Source organism: Grus americana, chromosome 1 (assembly GCF_028858705.1).
Source record: "Grus americana isolate bGruAme1 chromosome 1, bGruAme1.mat, whole genome shotgun sequence".
In the NCBI taxonomy this organism is placed as follows: Eukaryota; Metazoa; Chordata; class Aves; order Gruiformes; family Gruidae; genus Grus; species Grus americana.
This window is the reverse complement of record NC_072852.1, coordinates 122236862-122258257: the sequence shown is the minus strand read 5'-3', so window position 1 is coordinate 122258257 and position 21396 is coordinate 122236862. Positions and strand designations below refer to the sequence as shown.

Genomic DNA, 21396 nt, shown 5'->3' with positions numbered 1-21396 from the left:
TGAAGATTCCTTACATTTCCTCTTAGTTTTCTTCAGACAACGTTTGTAGAAAAAATTCCTAATCATATTGGAGAGATGAGAGAAAGACTTCTAGGTCTTTTTTTTAAGTCTTCTTAGAAAACATGATTATCCATAATAAGTAGTATTTTGAAACCCGCATGTAATCCTAAGGGAGTATATTTTAAGGCATATGTATTTATTTAACTCAAAGCATCTCAAAATACATGCAAAACAATGGCAATCAGAGGTTAAATGTGTATTAAGTCATCTTCTGGTGCAGGATCATTTCCTTCCTTTTCTGTATGCCTGAGTGCCTAATCTGTTCTTCATTTGAGTAACTGAAGCCGTTGAGCTCCCCTGGCTGCTGCTGGAGATTCTTCCTAGAACCTCTTTGCTCTTACTGGAAAATGTTCTTGCTCGTCAAGCTGGAAATCATTTCCTGATCTCCTATAGATCGTAATTTTGTTAGCTCCCCTGCTAACGCTTCTTCCCTCATCAATTCTTTACTTTTTACAGCCTTTAAACACTTGCAGATAATAGTAACATAGATGCCTGTAACAGTATTAATAACAAAGCACTTTTCATCCAGGGATTTAAAACTTCTCACATATATGAAGCTTCCCAGCAGTACTGCAAGCCATTAAAAGTATTAATGGCTTTATTTCATGGAGGAATAATGTCACACAGAGGAAGATTGTAATGAACTACATAGATTTCACTCCCCAAAGCTTCTGTCTTCTTACCTATTTGGGCTATGGTTTGTTGCTGCTATTTCCGGTGAATAAACATAGAATAACACTTAGTATAGAGAAAGGGGGCAGGTGGTATGTGCAGAGTTTGAACATTTTATCTGGCAACCCCCCGCCCAGGAATTTAAAAAAACCCCGACTCTGGCAGGCATGAAGACAAAAATGGAAGGAATGGGAGGACAAATTCAACACTTTTTGATTAGGTCAGTATAAATCTGAAAACCAAAACTTGCATCCAGGTTTTTTCAAAAGGATTCACTGAAGTGTTGCTGCCCAAGAAGTTGGACGTAGTCTTGCTGTCTGTGAGGCTGAGTTGCAGCATTTCTCTGTGAGTTATGACTGCTCATCACTCAGAAAATTGCACCTGCAGGTACTGCTGGAGATGATGGGGAAAAGAGACTCCTTAGAGCCTTCAGCCTAGACAGCAGCAATAGGAGTGGCTGTGCTATCGGTGTGGCCGCTTCTGTGGGGTGTGCAGCATGAATCATTGGGGTTTTTAAATGCTGATTTTAATGTCTGAAGTTGTCCAGTATGCCCAATAGCTAAGATTCTCATTGCGGAGAAAATCAGAAAATGCATGTTATTGTTTGGTTTTGGACAATTCCCATGTCCTCAGATTACACCCTACTCTGCTAGTTTCCCGGGAGAATGTAGAATTGCTTTCTTAAGAGGTTTACACTTTAAATAGGGAAAAAGTTATGGTGGAAAAGACCTACATACCTCATTTATGATGGAAAATGGAGGAAGAAAGAGATAGCGTCTGGCTTGTGGGTGTAGATCAGATGTCACAATCTTCAGTATTGTACTTCAGCCATGCACTGGTGGGAATAACTTAAAAATTCTCATCTCGACAGTCAGTTTCACGCTTAAAGCCATAGTCGTCTTCACTGTCCATCACATTCCATTTTCTCCCCTGGGTGCTTTCAACATTTCCCCTTATGCTTTAATGAATAATTCTCCTTAGTCCCTTTTCAGGTCACCAGTGTTAGGTATTAAATAAGCCAGGAAAGGAGAAAGGAAAGGACAGAACTTGGGGGTCGGAACTAGATGATATTTAAGGTCCCTTCCAACCCAAACCATTCTGTGATTCTAACTTGCCTCAGCCCACCAAATGCTTCCTTCAAACTCAGTACAGTGTGGTTTATCACTCCACTGCATTTATGCTCCTTCAGTGAGATTTTGGTCTCTGTGGTGATTTTGTGCACAAAGTGATCTGAATTAATTTTTCTCAATGCTTCTGCACAACCCTTTATCAAAATCTTGCTGAAGACTAGGTATGCTAATGACAAACACAGAAAAAATGCATGGCACATGGAACGAATAACTACTTCAGCTGTAAAACAATATTATACATTTTCCTTTGGAATATGCAGAATAGAGAAGTGCAAAAATGGGACTTTCTACCAGATGCTTTTGATAAAGCTGTAAACAACTAAATGCAAATGGACTGTTGTGAATGATTAAAATATAATGCTCCTAATGTTTCAGTAATTAAAAATCCATCCTGTGTTCTTGACAGTAGAGTTGTTATATGTCTTCTTAACCTAAGTTAGTCAAAGGTCTTTGCTTCATTTGTCTGATGCATTCCTAAGCAGCAGTGCTTAGCTTCAGTACCCTTTTCAGTTTTGTGTAGACTGAATTAAACACCTGGAAGGTTAATACATGGTTACCAGAAAATTTTATAAAGATTAATATTTTATTGTGCTTTGAAGAAATCTGAAGGCTTGTATAAAAAGAAATTAAAGAAAAGCCTGGTGATTTACTGCAGATTTGATTAGTTGGCCTGTTTGTGTTTTAAGTCTGAATAGTCATGGGATACGGCTTGTTCTGCTCTTAAATCAGATTGCATCCAGCAGTACATCTTGGCTACCGACTAGATAAATTCAAGTTGATAAATTCCCTGATTTATAGCATTCTCAACATTTGAAAAATAAGAGAAAGGTTCCTGGTTATCTCTCCCTCCCAAACACTGCTGAGCACAAGCTACTGAGGAGGGCAAAGATGGTGTTTTCAGGTTTCTCCTAGAGCCAGCCAGCACCAAATGGCTGCTGCGAATTATGAAACTTCAGTTATTCCCTGTCTGCCTGGTGGGACGTGAGGAATGGCACTGTAGAGCTTTAATGCTACTTTTTTGGACTTGCTTCTAATAAGCACTGGATTTTTTTCTTCCCCCACTTTTAGACCCGGATACAGAAGTTTGTCTTCATGCTCTGCGGCTCCTCCAGTCTGTGATTCTGGAGCCAGAAGTATTAGCCAAGTCAGCCTCTGAAATGCGGGATACTTTGCCATTTCAGCGTATCATTGCGCTGTCAAAGAGCCGCAATGCAGATCTGCAAGCACTTGCAAAAGAACTACTTGAAGATCTTAAAATACTTGAGTATGAAGCATAGAAGAGCTCTATGACACCAACTGCTTACGTCTTTCCTATATTTTTATGCTGCAAGAGTTGTTGGAGATAGGCAGAGGTTTTTTCAGTCAAGCCCAAGTTCCTCTGACAAAATCCTTTTCAGAAATTAGGTAACCCAACTAAAATAATACTTGGGAAAATGTGTTAGGGTTTAGCTGCCCAAATACAATCTTAGGTGATCTGGTAGAGATGGGACAGACTTAATTTCTTTCAGTAGGATTTTGTTGATAATGGGTTTCCAGAATGGTCCAGGTTATGTTATCTATTTACCGTATATAAGGAGTAAAGTAGCCATCTCATTCATTGATAATTTATAGTTTATTGCAGTAGTAAATAATCCTTTTGGTCCATCCTTAAGAAGTATACTGTGCGGAAAGCTTCGTTGCTTTTCATAACTCTTCTGTGTCAGAATGCATCCCAAGTTCCAGTTTTATTGTTGTTATTTCTCACCTCTCTTTTTCTATTCTAATAAAAGAAAACTTAAATTCTGTAGCGTGTAATGGATTGTTTTCAAAATTCACTTTCAGATTCACTTGAACTGCAAGTTGACCTCATCTTTGGCTACCAGGCATGCTAGAAACTGAACCATTGTTTTTTCAAAAGCCCTGAAAAAAAGGAAATGAATTACTGTTGTCTGTGGTACCTAGTTGTGAGCTGAAGATGCCAAAATGAAGTGCTTCTCTGTCGTGAGCAGCATTGCATTCCCTCACAACTGTGGTGTTTGTTTGAGCTTCTGTGTAGAGCTTGCTTATCTCAGTGGTAAATACAAACATTTGTGTGCTTTGTATTGGTAGGGTTTACCCATTTTTTAGGAAAAAAATAGCATCCATTTATGTGATGACAGAAACACAGCCAGTTAGGTGATGGTACTCAAGGGAATATAGCAAATGGGAAATGCCGTGCTGTGGTAGCAACTTTTTCCATACTAAAATTATGGTACCTCAGCTGTGAACTCAACGTGGTAACAAAATACAATGTGGACTTGTAATCCAAATGTATAGCAAACATGAAGTAAACTTCATAGGATTTAAATATTATGATTGGCAGATGGTTTTAGAGGAAGACCATTGTAAAATGTGTAAGTTAAGGTATAGGTCATCTCCCCTTAGGCTGTTTGCAGAATGATAAACATTCAGAGTTAGAAATGTAATAAACCAGCTTAAAATTACTTGAAATAATTGGCTGAAATGCTACAAACGGTAGCAGACTGATGAGAGACTGTCTAAAATGAAGATTAAGATATAGATCTCACATACATGAAAGGGTTGCATGGGGTTCTGCCGTGTCTGATTCAAAACTACATTGAACTTAACAAGTGCAGATTTTTGGAAGTCTTTAAATCTTCTTTAAAGCATGCTTTCTTTGGATTTGTTTTCTTCTCTTGCTATCCTAGTTAAACCTCCCAAAGTTTAATCCTAAAGGGATCAAAATGATAATCGGTAATTTCCTGGAATATCAACTTATGAAAGTTTTCCATGTTAAGAAACACTAAAGGGCATCCACTTTCCATTTAATTGGTAGCTGTTCACGAAGGTCTTTCCTCAAACTTTTGGAAGCCACTAAGTAACAGAATAAGAAAAAAGTAGTTCTCTGAGCAGAAAAGCCGGTGAATCCTCATGTCCTGTGGATCTGAAATATTTCTTGAAAATTTCCCTGTCCTTCCCAGCCCTTCCCCCTGACACTAAGTCTACCCAAGGGGCAGCATGGAACGTACGAGCTGAGGGGGACACGACGCTCAAGGCCAGGTTAGCAGTCTGTGGCAATGGGCTGGATACCTGCCGCCAAGCAGGGTACATGCTGCTCTGCCAGCTTTGCCTTCGGGAAGGTTGTAATTTAGGTCTTTTCTGCTGTTACCCTAGCTGGCCGTGGAGCTTGAGGGAGCTCAATTGAGAAGTCTTCTCCCTCTGTCAAGTTTGCTGGGAGCTAAGCGACAGATTCAATGTTATGAGAGGGACTGGCAATGCAATTGCACCTCATTTCCATGTGAAATCAGGAAAGAAAACATTCAGGACTGTTTGTTGTAATTGTGTGTCTGCTGGCACGGTCAGCACTTAAAAGCCATGCTGAAATAGCTGATTCGAGACACTAGTTTTTCCCCAGCAAGCTGCTCAGATGTGATGATAAGTCTTTGAATATCTCCCAGATGACTTTATTTTTGGGTGTAGCTCACCAGGACTGTTTCTTCAGAATCAAGCCATCAATGATCCACCGACCTTGAGAAAGTCTTTTTTCTATACTAAGCGTTTGGTTATGCAAGACTGATAAATAAGAAAAAGCCACCCCATCTGTGAAACACAGTGTATCTTCAAAAATACCAGAGAGCAAAAATACCAGAAGCATCAGAGAGAACCTGTGACAAACAGGCTTCTTAGGAAAGTCTTTGTGTTTTCCCTCAATTTGTTTTGTCTAGGTGTTTGCGATTAATGCTATAGTTTTAATTCTTTATTTGGGTTTATGGAAAAGACAATATTTGAGGGGAACCTGTTATCACAGGAAAGCAAATTCATAATACTTTTTGGTTTGAAAAATAAAAAAAGGGTCACTGCAGTCAAATTGTGCTGAGGTAAGGCAAGTGGATAGAAGACAGGGATAAGCCTGACCCCTCAATGTCTCAGAGTGTTTGAAATTTCATTAAGGTTTCTCATACTTAAATATTTTAGTAAAATAAGTTGGACATAACTAGTTGCAGATTGCATTATGTTACATATTTTTGCTGTTTTTCAGGTTCCTTTATTCCCAAATCCCCCATTTGATGGAGCTGGGGACCAACCCCCTCCTCCTGCTGCTGTGCAGGTCCCGGGCTGTGTTGCGATTAGTTGAACTTTTTTGCTGTGGGAGTGAAACCTGCAGCTTTCCACTCAGGCATCTGCTATACCCCACACATACTGTTGGATGTGTCATGGTGGGATTCTCCAGACCTTGGCATCTATCATAAGCTAATGATCTGTACTCTCCAATCAGTGGCATCAGTGTTGTCTTTATTGTTTCTTTCTCCATGCTAAAATTGATGGGAGCCACTGGCTGTAGAGGAAGCTCCTTGCTGAGACAAGGTGCCGACTGTTTAGTTTAGATGGCTAAAATTAGGTGAGATGGATCCTACCGTTTGGTGTCAGTTTTTTCAATAATAGACACAGAGCAAGTTTTCAGGTTACCCTGCTGTTCGCAGACAGTGTTTTAGAATCACCTTTGTTGATAAGCCCGAGAAATCCCTGTTTGGAGGAGAAGAGCATTAAAGTCTTAATTTGTCTTCATGTGGTTAGTGCCAAAAATTAGACTGTAAATTAACTGTGGATCTCCTTTGAGACTTCCTTTCCACTGAAACACATCTTTTTTTACAGTTTATGAATAAAAGAAAGGCTCTAAGTAACAGGTGGTTTTTCAAAAACTTAGAGCGTGTCAAAGCTTTATTTACAAAGTTGAATAATGAGTGATATGCAGAACACAATATGACACTGTAAGGTGCTGCTGCAGATAAAGGCTGGTTAAAATATGCATTATAAATCTCTGGTTTTACTTTGCTGTGAAGTTTTGCTTCAGTCTGAAACTGTGGGCCCTTAGGAAGTTTAACTGATTTAAAATTAAGAGTTCAGCATATGCTTTGGAAAACACCGGCTTTAGAATGTTGCTTTTTTTGGATCCTATTGAAAAGTTTGGAATCCTTCTGTGTACTTGATTAATTGCATTACTAGCTTGCAGGAGCAAAGGCAGTTCACACAGTCAAAGCAGTAGATTCACTAGCCCTGTTCAAAGTCTGGAGTTACTCCATCATTGCCATTTCCTCTGTTGCACAGTCTCAAAGAAGAAAACGTGAGTTTGATATTGCTTTGAGATTATCAGGGGTACTCCAGATTGATACCAATATAACTGAAACCACGATTTGACTTTTCGATGAAAAATCTGTTTTAAAAATCCTTAGGAGAAAGCGCCTGTTTACTTCACAGTATCAGCTGCACAATTAAAACTGAACTTTACTCCTTTCAGTTTTATATACTGCGTACAGAGCTGCTGAAATGACGTCAGTTTGCTGGCGCTCCTGGGAAATACTGGCTTTTCAATATTTGATGCTGATGATCAATTAGATGCAAAGGAAAAATAAATGAGGATCCCCTAACATACTTCCTGTAATTTAGGAAGTTTAGCTATGTAATGTACTTCTCCACCAGTTCTTCGTGTGCTGTCTTAGGTTGAAGTTTGGCCTGGACTATATGAACTGGCTGAAAAGAAACTGGAGAACCTCAGTAGAAGAAGGTGAGGCCCAGTCTGAAGGGAGACCTTCCCTGGTGGCTTGGTGCCCCGTGCTGAGTGGCAGGCATGGCAGCATGAGGGGCCTGGCATCTCTGAAGGGAACCGCAAGGTCTTGGATGAGAACGGCAACTGGCTGCCCAGTTCCTGAGGGAAGCTGGTGTTTGGTTGTGTGCCAATGCTGACCCACTCCCAGGAGCTCATGACAAAGGTGGTGAACTAGAGTTCAAGACACATCATCCCATTATGGTTGTAAGAGAGGGAAGTAAGTCAGAGGAAGAATGGGAGAGGGTGGCAATTTGGGCATATGGCCATGAGGGAACTTTCAGGTGAATCAATTTCAGCTGCTCCTTTGGGTTAACATTTGCACTTGTGATACGTGCTGATTAGCACAAATTGGACTTCAGAATTGATAAGATTTTACAAGCCTTGCAAATGTTGTATGATTCATCTCCTCTGCTGCTTCCAGTCCTGCAAGGATGCTGGAGGTGAGGAGAAAGGAGTTTTACTGTGGAGTAAGGAACCTCTGTTTCCTCTTTCATCCCTGCCCAATGCATACGCTACAACTTAAGGGATACGCGAAGCATGGCTGCCCCTTCCCCTCCCTTCATAGCAGCAAATCTGCAGCTGCATCTGGCGGTGTCTGTCATGTTCTGTAGGTAATTTTCCTGATTTGTACGCAGGAACTTTCGCAACTGCTAGTTGTTTCTCGTATATGTGAGTTACAAGTTACAGCTGATAAAAAGTCATCAGAAAACTCATGAGGTCATACAGATTTTAACTTCTCAATGCTTTATGATGACCTTTACAATCTATAACTTGCTCAGTCGGAAACCTTAAAAAGACTTTGACCAAATTATAGTTCCGCATGTAATTTATAGGACTATAATTTTTACTGTGGGCGCGACTGCAGTTAAAGCACTTCTGATGCCAGGTGCTCAGTCTCTTTGAATGCAATGTGTTTTTCATTTTCTGTGCTGTTGGGCTGCAGTCATGAAAGGCAGCAATCGCTGAGGGCAAGGCTGGTGTGGGCCTGGGGAAGGGCAAGATGTTGTGCCACCCGGGTGGTTCTGCCGGGTCCAACTGAGCTGCGTAAGTGGCTTTCACACCACCTGGGTCTTGCTTGGAACTGAGGCAGGGGAGTGGGTTGGGTGTTAGGAAAGCAAGTGAGCTGTTTGAAGTTCTCTGCAGAAAGATAAATGCCTGCTTTCTTCTGGAGCTGTGTCACTGGCAGGGTCAAATAAGGTGCAGGAGTCACCTTGTATTAGCACAAAACAGAAAATGGAGAATGTTAGAAAAAAAGACCATTTCTTGGGTCTGCAGAATCAGTGGTGTCCAGGATCCATTTCAAGGGCACTTTGGCTTAGGGACCTTAAAGATCACCTATTTCCAACCCCCCGGCCATGGGCAGGGACACCCTGCACTAGACCAGGTTGTCCAAAGCCCCATCCAACCTGGCCTTGAACACTTCCAGGGATGGGGCATCCACAGCCTCTCTGGGCAGCCTGTTCCAGTGTCTCATCAACCTCACATGAAAGAATTTCTTCCTGATATTTAATCTAAACCTACCCTCTTTTAGTTTAAACCCATTACCCCTTGTCCTATCACTACACTCCTTGATAAACAGTCCCTCTCCAGCTTTCCTGTAGGCCCCCTGTAGGTACTGGAAGGCCACCATTAGATCTCCCCAGAGCCTTCTCTTCTCCAGGCTGAACAACCCCAACTCTCTCAGCCTGTCCTCACAGGAGAGGTGCTCCAGCCCTCTGGTCATCTTCGTGGCCCTCCTCTGGACTCTCTCCAACAGCTCCATGTCTCTCCTGTACTGGGGCCCCCAGAGCTGGACGCAGTACTGCAGGTGGGGTCTCACAAGAGTGGAGTAGAGGGGCAGGATCACCTCCCTCGACCTGCTGGTCACACCTCTTTTGATGCAACCCAGGACACAGTTGGCTTTCTGGGCTGCAAGCGCACACTGCCGGCTCATGCTGAGCTTCTCATCAATCAACACCCCCAAGTCCTTCTCCTCGGGGCTGCTCTCAGTCCATTCTCTGCCCAGCCTGTAGCTGTGCTTGGAATTGTGCCGACCCACGTGCAGGACCTTGCCAGGCCGTGGCTGGGCCCCACCGCTTGAAAGCGGGCTGGGTGCCAGCGATAAGAGGGACTGAAGTCTCTGAGGAGGCGACTGGCAGGGCAGGGCAGAGCGGGTTGGGGGCAGACATGCCTGGGATATGAGCAATGCTTGGGGCTCTGCTCCAGGCAGCGGGGCAGACATGTTTCTGCCCAGGCGGGGGCCACTAGTGCATACAATCCTGAATAAGTTTCCTGAGGTGCATTACTTTGGGCGGGATGGCGGAAAGCACCAAAGCCTTGCCAGTGCCAGAAAGTGGTGCTAGCATTATGCGGGATGCCTTTTCCGAGTGATGAACCTGGGGCGAAGGACAGAGAGGCCAACCCAAAGGGCAGACAGACACTGTAAACCTGAGTGCCGGTGAGCAAAGGCTTTCCTGCTGGCCTCTCCGCAGGTCCCCTGCCCGCCCCAGCAGACCTTGCTAGCACTGGAGGCATGCGGGCAGAGCTGCTCACAGGGACAACAGGTGACTTCTGGGGGATCTGCAATGCATAATGGGCCCATACTCACAGTACCAGTGCGGCAGATGGGCAGGGTGGTTACCTCTGCTTTGCTCGAGTAGGCTTGCCATAGTGCTTGCAAGATCCCCAGCATGCACATACAGAAATATGCATGCTCTTGTGACTGTTTTTTGCATTTCACAGCTTGGCTGGGATGCAGCTGCATTTTGGAAAATGCAGTGGACGCTTCGTTCTGTGCCTGACACAAAGAGACGCAGAGCTCTCCATGCACTCAGAAACTGTTCAGCAGCAAGAAGCTACCAATAGCGATTGCTGTTCATCCCAAACGTATCCTTTCTCTTCTTTTTATTGCAGTAACTGTTTATTCCTTCAGAGTCATTTTCATGAACATCATTATTGCCCTGTTGCAGCAGAAGCTTAATCTGTTTGAAACAAGAGCAGCTGAGTAGGAGTGAGTCACCCTGGTTCCAGTAAGGAAGCCCCTTCAGGAAGCCTCTCTAGCAACGATGTCCTGTGCAGCCCTGATCCGCTGCCGAGCTATTCAGCTTTAACAATGCTGACAGTGTGTAATACTGCCCCGGAAACCTTCAGAGATTGCTTGTCAGACACAGCCAGTGTCTCCAGCACCCAGGCAGCTAATCTAGCAACAGACAGATCTTGGGTAAGGAAGCCAAGGGAAAGGAGGTACCCTCCTGGCTGTAAATGGCAAGGCACCAAAAGGTGCTGGAGTCGTTTCATGAGCACCCATGGCAACCTGGAACACAGTCAGAAAAAAAGGGACTGCCTCTGGGGATCTTAAAGTCAGCTGAAAAGCTGAGCTGCTAAAAACCAATAGTGCTGCTGTAAGTGGCCTAGGGAGAGGGGAGGCTTCAAGGGCAGATTACAAGCCTGAGAGCACAGTGAAACTGATGGGGAAGCTGCCAGAAAGGAGGCAGCTTTTGAGCGACATACTGAGCCTGTAATGGAAAGTGCTTGGTATCCCACAAGCCGTTGGCCCCGGAATGATACGCATTTTTCAGGATGGAGAAAGGGAGAAAGTGCATTTGCCATTAATTTTTAATTATAATGGAATGTTCTGTAGTGATAGGTAGTTTCTACTGTATAGGCTGTCTGCAGCAGGGGGTGGCCCACTGGCAACCTTCTCACTAATAAGGCTATCACAAGAGGAGCACAGAGGAAAGGACTGGAAAATCTTTCTAAGGCACTGCTATAATGCCACAAAAAATGAAACATTACTACCCAAACTGAGCATTTCCACTGAAGTGCTCTGCTGCTACTAATTTATAGTTTCTTAGACCTGCATTACACTTTCTCTGGGCACAAGAAGATTGTACAGCTTGTGCTCCACTGGTGGCCAGGAGATACTGTCTCCATGGTTCCTGCTGGGGCCTGAGACGCAGTCCTCCAGGACAAGGTAGGGTGCAGCTGTCTGGGACTCAGGGGATGTGGATTTGGTTCCCTGTGGAATCACAGACCTCCTGTGTGCCCAGGTGAGCCACGTGGACCACATTTGCTGAGGGGCTGAGCTTCTGTTGGAGCATTCCTGATTTCAGAGGGAATATGCTGGAGGGTTCAGTCCTCCAAATTAGATTTCTGCTTTGGTTCTCTTTTCATGTAACTCCTCTCCTTTCTGCCTTAGTCTGACCAGGTTTATTTGGGTTGCAAAGTCTTTGGGGTAAGTGTCTAAACTGTCTGGCAGACACGAAGGGGCTGTCATTTCACTTGGCTAGTACTGCAGTCCAAGTAGTAGGTGGCAGAGGGAAGGAGAAGAGGGAGTCTGAGGTGTTGAGGATACCCAGGCTACTGCTCCCAGCCACCAGCTGGCTCCTGGCTCAGTTGGTTGTGTGGCTGTGACACGACCTGGTAGTCCACCTATGGATAATGAGTGAAATCCATGAAAGCTTCTTAGAGGACCCATCTTTACAAAGTCCTATAAATCTTTTCCAGCCCAGGAGAGATTGCTCCTTCCAGGTTACAGAGAACTCAGTGGAAAAGAAGGCCCTGGGCAAGCTGGTCCTGCCTATATGCATCCCAGCTTGCACACAGCAGTCTGGATTTGGGCAGTGTGAGCTCTCCTGGGCTTGTGCTGTGAAAGCAGGATGCAGGTGCTGAGAGAAGCAGCTCCTATATTGCAGGGAGGGGTAAAACTGGTGTTCCTGCTTTTACCACTATAGGTTATGTGAGGGAGAAATACTCCATCCCTGTGCTCCTCTACCCCTCCAGACAGGAGACTGCTAAAATCCTAAATGAGAGAAGAAGAAACAAAGAATTAAGCAATGCCTTTTGGATACTTTGGGGGAGGACAAAAGGACAAAGGACATTCTGGCATCAAAAGGAAGAGTAAAAAGAAACTTGCTTCCAAAGGTTCAACCCTTAAGCACAGTGACGTAGAAAGAAGGAGATTCTGTTTACGGAGGAAGTGAGAAAGGAAATTAAAGAGTGGGGAAGGAAGAAGCAGCTCACCAATGAAAGCTTGTCCTTTGGGGCAGGGCAAAGAGGTAGGTCTGTTCCCTGGGAAGCTCGTCCCCCAGAAGCAGAAACCACTGTCTGTGGCTGCATTGCCTGTGGTGCTGGTGTGCCGCTGTTGGTGGGCCAGGCTTTGAGGAGGCCCATGTGTGTACTCGTTCATGCCGCAGCACAGCCAGACCTGGCTTCCTTCCCTCCCCTGGGGGTGTTGGGGCAGAATGCTTTTTGAATACTGAATATGTTCATTCTTGAAGAGCTCAGCTTCCTTGGAAAGTAAAAGATAGAGTTGGGCAGCAGGCAACCTAAGATTCGCAGTGTGTCTTGGAAACTGGAAAATGTCCTGTGTGTTTTGTTCCTGCTGCTAGCGGGAGCCTGGAGAAGTTGATTGGGTCTATGGCATCGTTCTTGCTGTGGATCAGCACATCTCCCAGACCTTCAGCCAAGCACAGCATGTGTTAGTGCTGCCCCTGAAGCCCTCATCTCATTGTCAGGTCTCAAAGAAACTCCTTCCTTCATTTCACAAGGTCTTAGAGCAACATCCCCATACTGCTGAGCCTGCTGGTGTCTTTGGATGGTGTATCTAATAAGCTGACAGCAGGGTCGCTGCAGTGATGCTATCCCCGAGGGGCTGCAAATCCTGTCTTAACCAAGCAGGCTGATATTTCAGCTTTTTTGCATGAGCAATGAGCATGGGATTGCTGCAGGGGATAGAGCAGAATTGAGAAGGGAAAACAGCAGCAGCAGTGACCAGAGTGCTGCATAAAGTTGCCTGGCCTGGTGAGGAGCTGCCCAGCTTCTTCTGTCTGCTCCACTGCCACAACCTGCAGAGAGGAAAGGAGGCAGACATAGGTGCTGTGCCTTTCTGTTTATCCTGACCTTCTCCCAAGGGCTTACTGCAGTTCCCTTCCTTCCTCTGCCCTGCAGGGGATGCTTTGTTTTTTAACTTTGAAAATATCACTGTCCTTGAATTCAGAATAGCAGCCAAGGCCAAGGATGCAACAACAGGGATGGGCAGAAGGTCTCCTAGGTGTCTGTGACTGACAATGGGAATATTTTTCTATTTCTTGCCCTGTCCACAAAGATAGGCACCTTCCTCTGTTCTGCCCTCTTTCCTCTCCTGGGAATTAATCACTAGAAAATGCGTATGGGCCTTTGTATTGAAAAAAGCTGAAAACCGCTGTAGCGGCTGGGATATAGCTGTCTCTTGTCAGCAGTACTAGACTTGATGCTTGTCTGATTTGGACTTCTGTGAAAGGGTGTGCAGAAAGCACCTTCAGTACCGTGCAGGTAATGCTGTCAACTGCAGGGCTTCAGGTGCCTGTGTCACGGTGGGACGGGACAAGGACAACATCAGCAACAATAAAGTGTTACAGAAGCAGCACCTGTTGTGTGTTGTTTAACAGATTCGCTGTGCAAGGCCAGAACTAATTTACAGTTGAGCAGCAGAGGAGCGGGCTGCAGGCAGCTGGCTGGATTCAGGGGTGACTCAGCTTGCTAAGCATGTGTTCCCTCCAATCTAGTCATTTCCCGCCTCCTGCTTGACTTTTCTATCTTACAAAAATATTTGAAGAACTAACTGAAAGTATGTGCTCAACAGTATGGTACAGGGCATGGGTTTCCATGAACACCTCGGGTTTTCTCTTGGGAAAAGCAATATGGAATGTTTGGGGGAAAAAAATAGTTGGATTAGTTTTTATTCTTTCTCTGTTTTCCTTTGTGGGGTAATATGATGCAGAGCAAAAGCAGCAGTACAAAAGGACAGAATTGGGAGTTTGCCAACAGAGAACCGAAGCAAAATGTAACCTCAGCATTGATGATGTCATTTTTCAGATGAGAAGCACCGAAAGGCATTCCCAAGCCATTACAAACTCTCTACTCATTACTTATCATGTATGCAGAGTCAACCGCATGTGTGAGTGCTGCTAAGCAAATCGCCTGCGTTCCTGCAGTACCAATGTTTCCGCATTTGCGCATGTATGCCTGGGGCGTATCTCATGGCTCTTTGGGCTGAGATGCTCTAGAGCTCTTTCCCAGGCAGTCACAAGGAAACTTGTCTGTCCTTCCAGGAAAAGATCAGGGGAAGCATGGGAGATTCTGAACACCGACTGATTTCTTTCCGCACCTTCTCTGTGCAGGCGGACAGCTCAGGACAATGCCTTTGCCCTTGGCCACACCAGCTAGCAGAAGCTTCCCCGGCCAGAGTCCTTCCACGTGGAAAGGTAGTGGAGTAAGAATGAAACTTGTGTGACTGCAGAGAAGACAGTCATTGACCTCAAAACCACCTTTTGATGGCCGGTGTGATTCTTCACAAGAGCTGCCTCTTCAGAGTTTTTCATAGCAGGTAAAAATATGTCCCTGCCCAATGAGTGCAAATGGGCTTCTTGCAGCTGTAAGATGCCCTCTTCCTGTAGGTTAGGAAGAATTTGAAGGCTTCCGTAGTGTTCCACTGATCTTTGTTCCAGCAGAATTAATATTTGCTTCACCTATTTTGAGATGAATAGGAAATTCCAGCAGCTGCCCTCTCAGAGGAATACTGCAGAAGGATATGGTTAAAATCCAGCATTATGTTGAACTCCTGGGATTGCCAGGCAAGGCATCTCTCTACTAATGATGACATTTTAAAAAACACTCTGAAGGTTTGATCTTGGTCCCATTGGGCATTTTGCCATAGATCTTAATGGCTCTGTGGCTGATCTCTTAATCTCTAATGCACCTGTGCAAACTTGACAGTTTATTGCAATTTCATGCTTTTTGGAAATCGTCTCACACTAATGCCATCAGAGAGAGCAATTTTTAAGGTCATTAGCTCAGGACATAGCAAATAAATAGTGAGAGAAAACAATCTATAAATGTCATATTTGTTTAACACACAAAGTAGATCCTGAAGAGCAGTTATCCTTATGTCTAGAGACAGCATGAAGATTACATTCTGTGGCTTGAAAAGGTGGGGCTGTTGGAAGTGAGAAGAGTATAACATGGTTGTTTATCTTCTCTAGTCTGTTCCCCATCCCCTCATTGTTCCCAGTGCACACATCTGTTTGACTTATTCACCAGTATCTTTAAATTCTTGGACTGCAGACCAGGACTGAAGGCCTAACCGAAGAACTTTAGGTTCTGCTGCTGAGCTTCGATAACAGTGGTTTTTGCTCTGACGATAAGTAATACTTTTTACCTGGTATTCCAAATAAAAGGAATTGGGCTAAATGGGAAGAGTTATCCCTTCTCCACATCAGTAGAAAAGACACAGGCCCACTAACGTAACCTGATGTAAATGCTCTCCAAACAAAAAAAGGCAGAAACAAGTGAAACTTTTATCACTTGAATCAGGTCTGTTCTGTCAATAACTACAGTTAAAACTGACTTCCAAGTTTGCCAGTGTTTTGCTTGTGGAGGCAAGCCTGAACCCATGGCCACAAATGGGCATTAGGATGGGAAAATCTGTAGAAAGACACATAGACATTCCCTTTGCTAGGGATTAGATGGCGGGAAAAGAGGAATGTGGGCAAGGGGACTGTAAGCCCCCTGCTCTCCTGTGTCACCATCAGCTCTGCCCTGTGGGCTGCATTTGCTCTGTGGTGTGATGGGGAGAGGCCATCAGCATCTGCCTGGCTCTTTGCCACAAGTATTTTGTGGTCACTGATACATTTTAATTCGGTCTAGAAAATGGCTTCCCTGTAGGTGCTCTTCCAGCTGCCCCAAGGAGGATCTCTGAAGATCAGAATAGTGGTGTCACCACAGCTTCTGTGCACAGCATGGTTTTGCCAGTAAAATCTTCTCCTGTGGCCTGTACTAGTCCATTCCAACAAAGCAGGGTGTCACCACCGTGAAAGCAGCTGGGATCACTGGCACACTCTTAATGGCCCATGAAGGTGGTCTTAGTCAAGACCTCTTCTGCTTTTCCCTGGGTGCATGAAAGCAGGGCATGTTAACTGTGTTATGAGTCCCCAAATAAGAGGCTTTGTCCCCTGTCACCACCTACCCTTCCTCTCCCTCCTTCTCAGCGCAGGATACACTCTCCAGCAATACTGGAGCATCTGCTTGTGGGGCAGCACAGATTCACAGATTTAAAAGAAACCCTGACTTCTTTCTGGGTAATTTTTTTTTGAAGATTTGAGGGAAGTCACTTGCAATGTCTTTGCCATTGGTGAAACTATAAGTGGGGGACCAAACCCTCAGCTTCTGAGATAGATATCTAGTAAATACTCACCCTGCCCTACTTTAGGCATCTAGGTTGGTAGATTTGTCAGCTCTCCAAAGACTGACTGTAGCCCCAAGTGAGTCATTCAAAGCACCCAAGTGTTTCTTGGTTTATGCTGAGTATACAGGCAGTTGGACCTCCTAAGGCGGTGGATGGGTTAAGTAAGCTTGGTGTCTAAGATAAATGCGGTGAAATACACATTTCTTTATGTGCTACAGGAACACCAGGCTATCAGCAAGGCCAGATAAGCTTCAGTAATGGATAATTATTAAAAGACATTGTGTCACACTTGGGTTAAGCATGACAAGAATTTCCCCAGTGTGAGAAGATGTCAACGTTGATGTCAACATTTGCTGAAAGCGTGTGCATTTTTTTGCTTGCTTAAAATATTTGTTTGTCCATTATGGAGAAAGTTAACACTGTAAATTTACATTTTACAATGTAAACGTTAGTTTGCTAGCTGGTTTTTCTTTTTGGCCAGGTTTCTTTAAATATTAGCAACATGTTTAATGGTTCCTTCATTCATTACAGTTTTATACATTCCTTTAATTAATCTTGTAACTCAGCAGGGCGGTAGAGGCTTGAAGTGGGGCTTCACTCCCGTTATGATGACGTCTGTTTGCTTTTATGAAGCCCAGTGACTCAGTTTCAATTGATTTGTACATCCAGAGTTTCAGCCACGCTAGGGTATAGATGCGATTTCAAATAAAAAGAGACAAAACCTAAAGTGAATATAGAAATGCTGTCAGTTTTGTCACACTACAGTATTTGGTGTCTTTGAAAATTCAGTTTCTCTAAAGGGCTTACATTTTTGTCTGGTGGAAATGTGAAATGCCAGGATTTGCTGTCCAAGTGGCAGGTGCAAGATGTTGAAACCTTCTGATGTTTAACGACCTGACACTCTGCCATAACTCACATCAGCAGTAATCCAGACATTCCCACCCAAAATGTGCAATTGATCAGCACTAAAGAAACAGCAAGAATTGCATCTTCCGCAGGCAGGTTGTTTCCACTGTGGTGTGCAGAGAGAGCAGCAGCTGTATCAGGCAAAATCACAACCCATAAGCCAGAATCCTATTTCCAGCTGGAAACACCACCGGATGCTCTCAAGGAAAATGCTGAAAATCTGGGGAATAGGTACATTTCTTAGGAGGATGAGGGAGATGGGACACTTTTTCCTGACCCCATTGTTTGCTCTGATCTGTACTCTGAAGCATGAGCTGACCCCTTGGACTTGGCCACGTGTTTCTTAGCCACTACCTCGTTGCTCTGGCAGGGGAAGGCACTGCAGCATGTCTCCAGCCCCATAAGACCCCCTACCATCGTGCCTGATGTGAGGGGTCAGCGTGACCCGTGGTGTGAGCTGCATTGCCCTCAGCAGGGCTTTGCTAAGTCCTGCTGGGAGGCACATGCTCCATGCCTGGGCCCTCCTCCATCCCATGACCTGGTGGTGGAGCAGGTCTCTCCCTTACAGGGGTATTGTAGATGCTAAGGAAGCTTGTGTGGATCCAGGAGGAGGTTAGACAAGTTTGTGGAGGAAAATCCACTGAGTGTCACCAGAAGGGTTATAGACACCGCAGCCGGCTCAGGAAATCCCTGAAACACAGGCAGTCATAGACTGGAAGGGCACTGGGGAGAGGCACCATGTACAGTTGCCCTGTTCATGGAGAGCCAGGGAAGCTCAGCCAGGCCGTGCTTTTGGACTGCCCTGTCTTTGCTGGCACTGCTGGTTTCAGCAGTGGATGCCCTCGCCACTTCAACCTCTGCCCTGCTCTGGGGATTGCCTGCTGTTGTGCTGCCCGCCTGCTTTTGGCCAGTGCTGTCAAGCAGGTGGGACACCTGAGCTGGGTCAAAACCCAAGGATTCTTTGTTGTGTTTTTTTTCTTTTTTTAATTACTTTTCTCCTGGATCCATTTCCTAAGCCAGTTCAAAACGTGGCCCCACTGACAATGGTGCTAGGTAGTGTGAGGGAATGACACAGGGGACAAGAAGGGAGGGTGATGTTAATTGCCTGAGCTAGCGTTGCTACTGATGGCTTTGTATTATGAAATTATAGCCTGCTAGTCCTGGTGTTACTGTGTCCACAGGAACCTTTGCAGCTAAAACTTCAGCTGATGGCAACAGCTCTCTGGTAAAGTTAGGAGAAGTGTGCTAATTTGCAGCAGCAACAAGTAATTTTAGAGAATATCCCGTGGTTCCAAATACTCCACATCAATCCTACCCAACGTGTGAACACGTTGCCGTCCTGTGGCAATGGGTTCTGCAGACTGCCGGAGCTGTGCTACAGTCTTTGTAGCTGTACAGGTACAGATCTGAAAAAATATTTTCTCTTTCTCATAGTTCACATTAATAAAGCTAACAATACTCTCCCCAGCATATCCACTACTGGCATTTTTCCAGGTTTGAATCCAAGGTTTTTAAAATCCCTGTGGGTTTTTTTTTTATTTATTTCTCTGTTAGGAAAAAAGAAAATATATACCTATAGATGTATATGTATATATATAACTGCTGAGAAGAAGTCGTCCTGCTATCCTAACAATTTAAGCAAGAAAAGGTTCTATGAAAAGCAAAGAACCCATCAAAGAAACGCTGGTATAAAATAATTGCAGCAGATTCCTCTGTGTGCTCTGATTGCTGTGCAGCTTTCCGGGAATTCAGTATAGCCATAAACCCTGCTTATGGATGGCAGCTTATGGCTCAGAGCAGTGGCTCCGAGTGTGTAGTTGGATCAGTAAATTTGTCCCTGTGTAAAGCAGAGATTTTTCAAACGCAGGGTGAAGACCCCTGCTGCTTGTGCAGCCTTCCTATGTGTCCTGTGAAGGCCACAGCAATCAATACACGACACGTGACAGCAATCACATATTGATTGTGTATATCTTGTCTATTGTATAATATTCCATATATTGTCTATTGTGTGTCTCCCCTTTTGCAGCCTGACATCCCACAATTCATTGACTTTGGGGCAAAATTTCTCTTTGGAAATGGAGCATCCTTCTATGTTTCCAAAATCACCAGTCACTCTAGAAACCTGAGAAATAGCTCACTGAAGAAAACACAAATGTAGGTCTGACATTTTTTTTTTACACCTGAGAACCCCAAACCAAGCAGTCGCTTGCTGGTTTGCTCTAACAGTGATGGGCCCGGCGTAGGGGGACAGGGTGGGACTTACTTCCTGGCGGTACATTCCTCGCTGCATTATGGGCCTAAGGCAGAGACCTCATTTTCTCCAGATGACTCTCAGGAAATACCCTCCCCATCAGCTATTATTGCCTAAATAATAGGGAGGGAAGTACAACAGACTTGAGCAATATCTGAGGTACTCCACTGGGCACATCCCAAATCTGGTGTAGGGCAAGGCTGCTAAGACAAGTGATTATGTCACTCGGTGGGTGTATGCGGTTCTCTTTTTGCCCCAGAGTTATGAGGTCATGTGGAAAAATACAGATGCTTGTTTAGAAATAGGTAACTTGCTGAAAAGAAACATTACAAAATCTCTTCCTAAGCACAGGCCTGTCCTGTCAACATTCGTGCATAGATTTAACTTCAATAATGGGGCCTCTAGGTAGGAAAACATGTGTACGAATGTTTGCAGGATTAGAATCTTAAATGTTAAGTTTCCAGAAAGTCCAGTCCAGGAAGGGAAAAGCCTGTTGAGGGAGAGGTCTGCAGGGATTTGATTTATGAACAGGACATCCTGCTTAGTTCCGAGATCTTGCAGATACGATTCTACTGAGACCGCCGGGTTATTGTGATGGCAAAGAAAAGGAGCTCACCCTCTGCCTTGTCTGCCAAAGGCACTGAAACCTGTCTGGGCATCGTATCAGTGCTAAACATTTGGCATTCTTTATCACGTTTCATCACCACTGTTTACTAAGCGATGTTAAAAATGCATGGCATGTGTGCAGCTCCATGCAAGCAGGCTGACATGTCTGTCGTTAATTAACGAGTCGCATGCTGTCATTTGTGCAATTAAGCTCAGGGTTGATTCCATGACCTAGCCACAGAAGAAGGCTGCCCAGAAAGTTGGGGCAAAAGGCGGAGGAGAGGTAGAGCTCTTAGGAGGATGTTTCCCAGTTCTTCTGGACCACTGCAGCTGCATCTACATTTTCCACAAGCTTCAGCATGGGTCTAACTCAGCTTGTGCGCTCAGGTTTCCTTGGTATGGGAACTAGGGTGCAATGGGGATGAGAGAAAGGATGTTTCACTCCCACACCATTCTCTAGTAGGAGAGAAGAGATATCCAAGACATGCTCTGGGGCAGTGATTTGACACATCTTCTGTTACTGGAGTGAGTCAATCACAACAAAGAGGCTTCAGAAAGCTGCTTTGTTCTTGTTCTCTCGGATGCTGGTGCTCAGCTCAAACCACTGAAGGGCTAGCTGCCAGTGGCTGCCTGAAACTGTCCCCTGGTTTTAGCTGGAGTTGCGGTATTTCAGCACCTCAAGCTACTTCTCTGCTACTTAATTAAATGGTGCCAGGGCACATTCCCAGACATTAAGACTGAGTCATCTATACTGTTAAATTGTTAGGATGTCTGAAGCACGTCTGTGGTCCTTCAGATGTTTCCCAGGCATGGCTTGGAAGCCAGCAGGGCCTGGAGACCATTCTCAGTAGACATTTGAGATGAAACTGCCTTGTTTTGGCAGATAAGAAAGTTCAATAGTCTGGAACTGGAATATCTCACACTGGCTGGCCTTAGTGCCTGAGGACAGACCTGGGCATGCCTGGTACACTGTTATGGACATAGC

At 44.7% G+C, this 21396-nt stretch overlaps 1 protein-coding gene across 1 annotated transcript in view; it reads left to right on the top strand.

The window, feature by feature from the left end:
- The window catches only part of HSF2BP (heat shock transcription factor 2 binding protein), a 34204-nt gene extending 30604 nt beyond the window's left edge, over positions 1 to 3600 (top strand). The window contains exon 8 of the mRNA XM_054813293.1: positions 2931 to 3600. Coding sequence (XP_054669268.1) covers positions 2931 to 3139 — 209 coding nt within the window. The 3' untranslated portion in view covers positions 3140 to 3600. The remainder of the gene's footprint in view (positions 1 to 2930) is intronic.
- The last annotated feature ends 17796 nt before the right edge of the window (positions 3601 to 21396 follow it).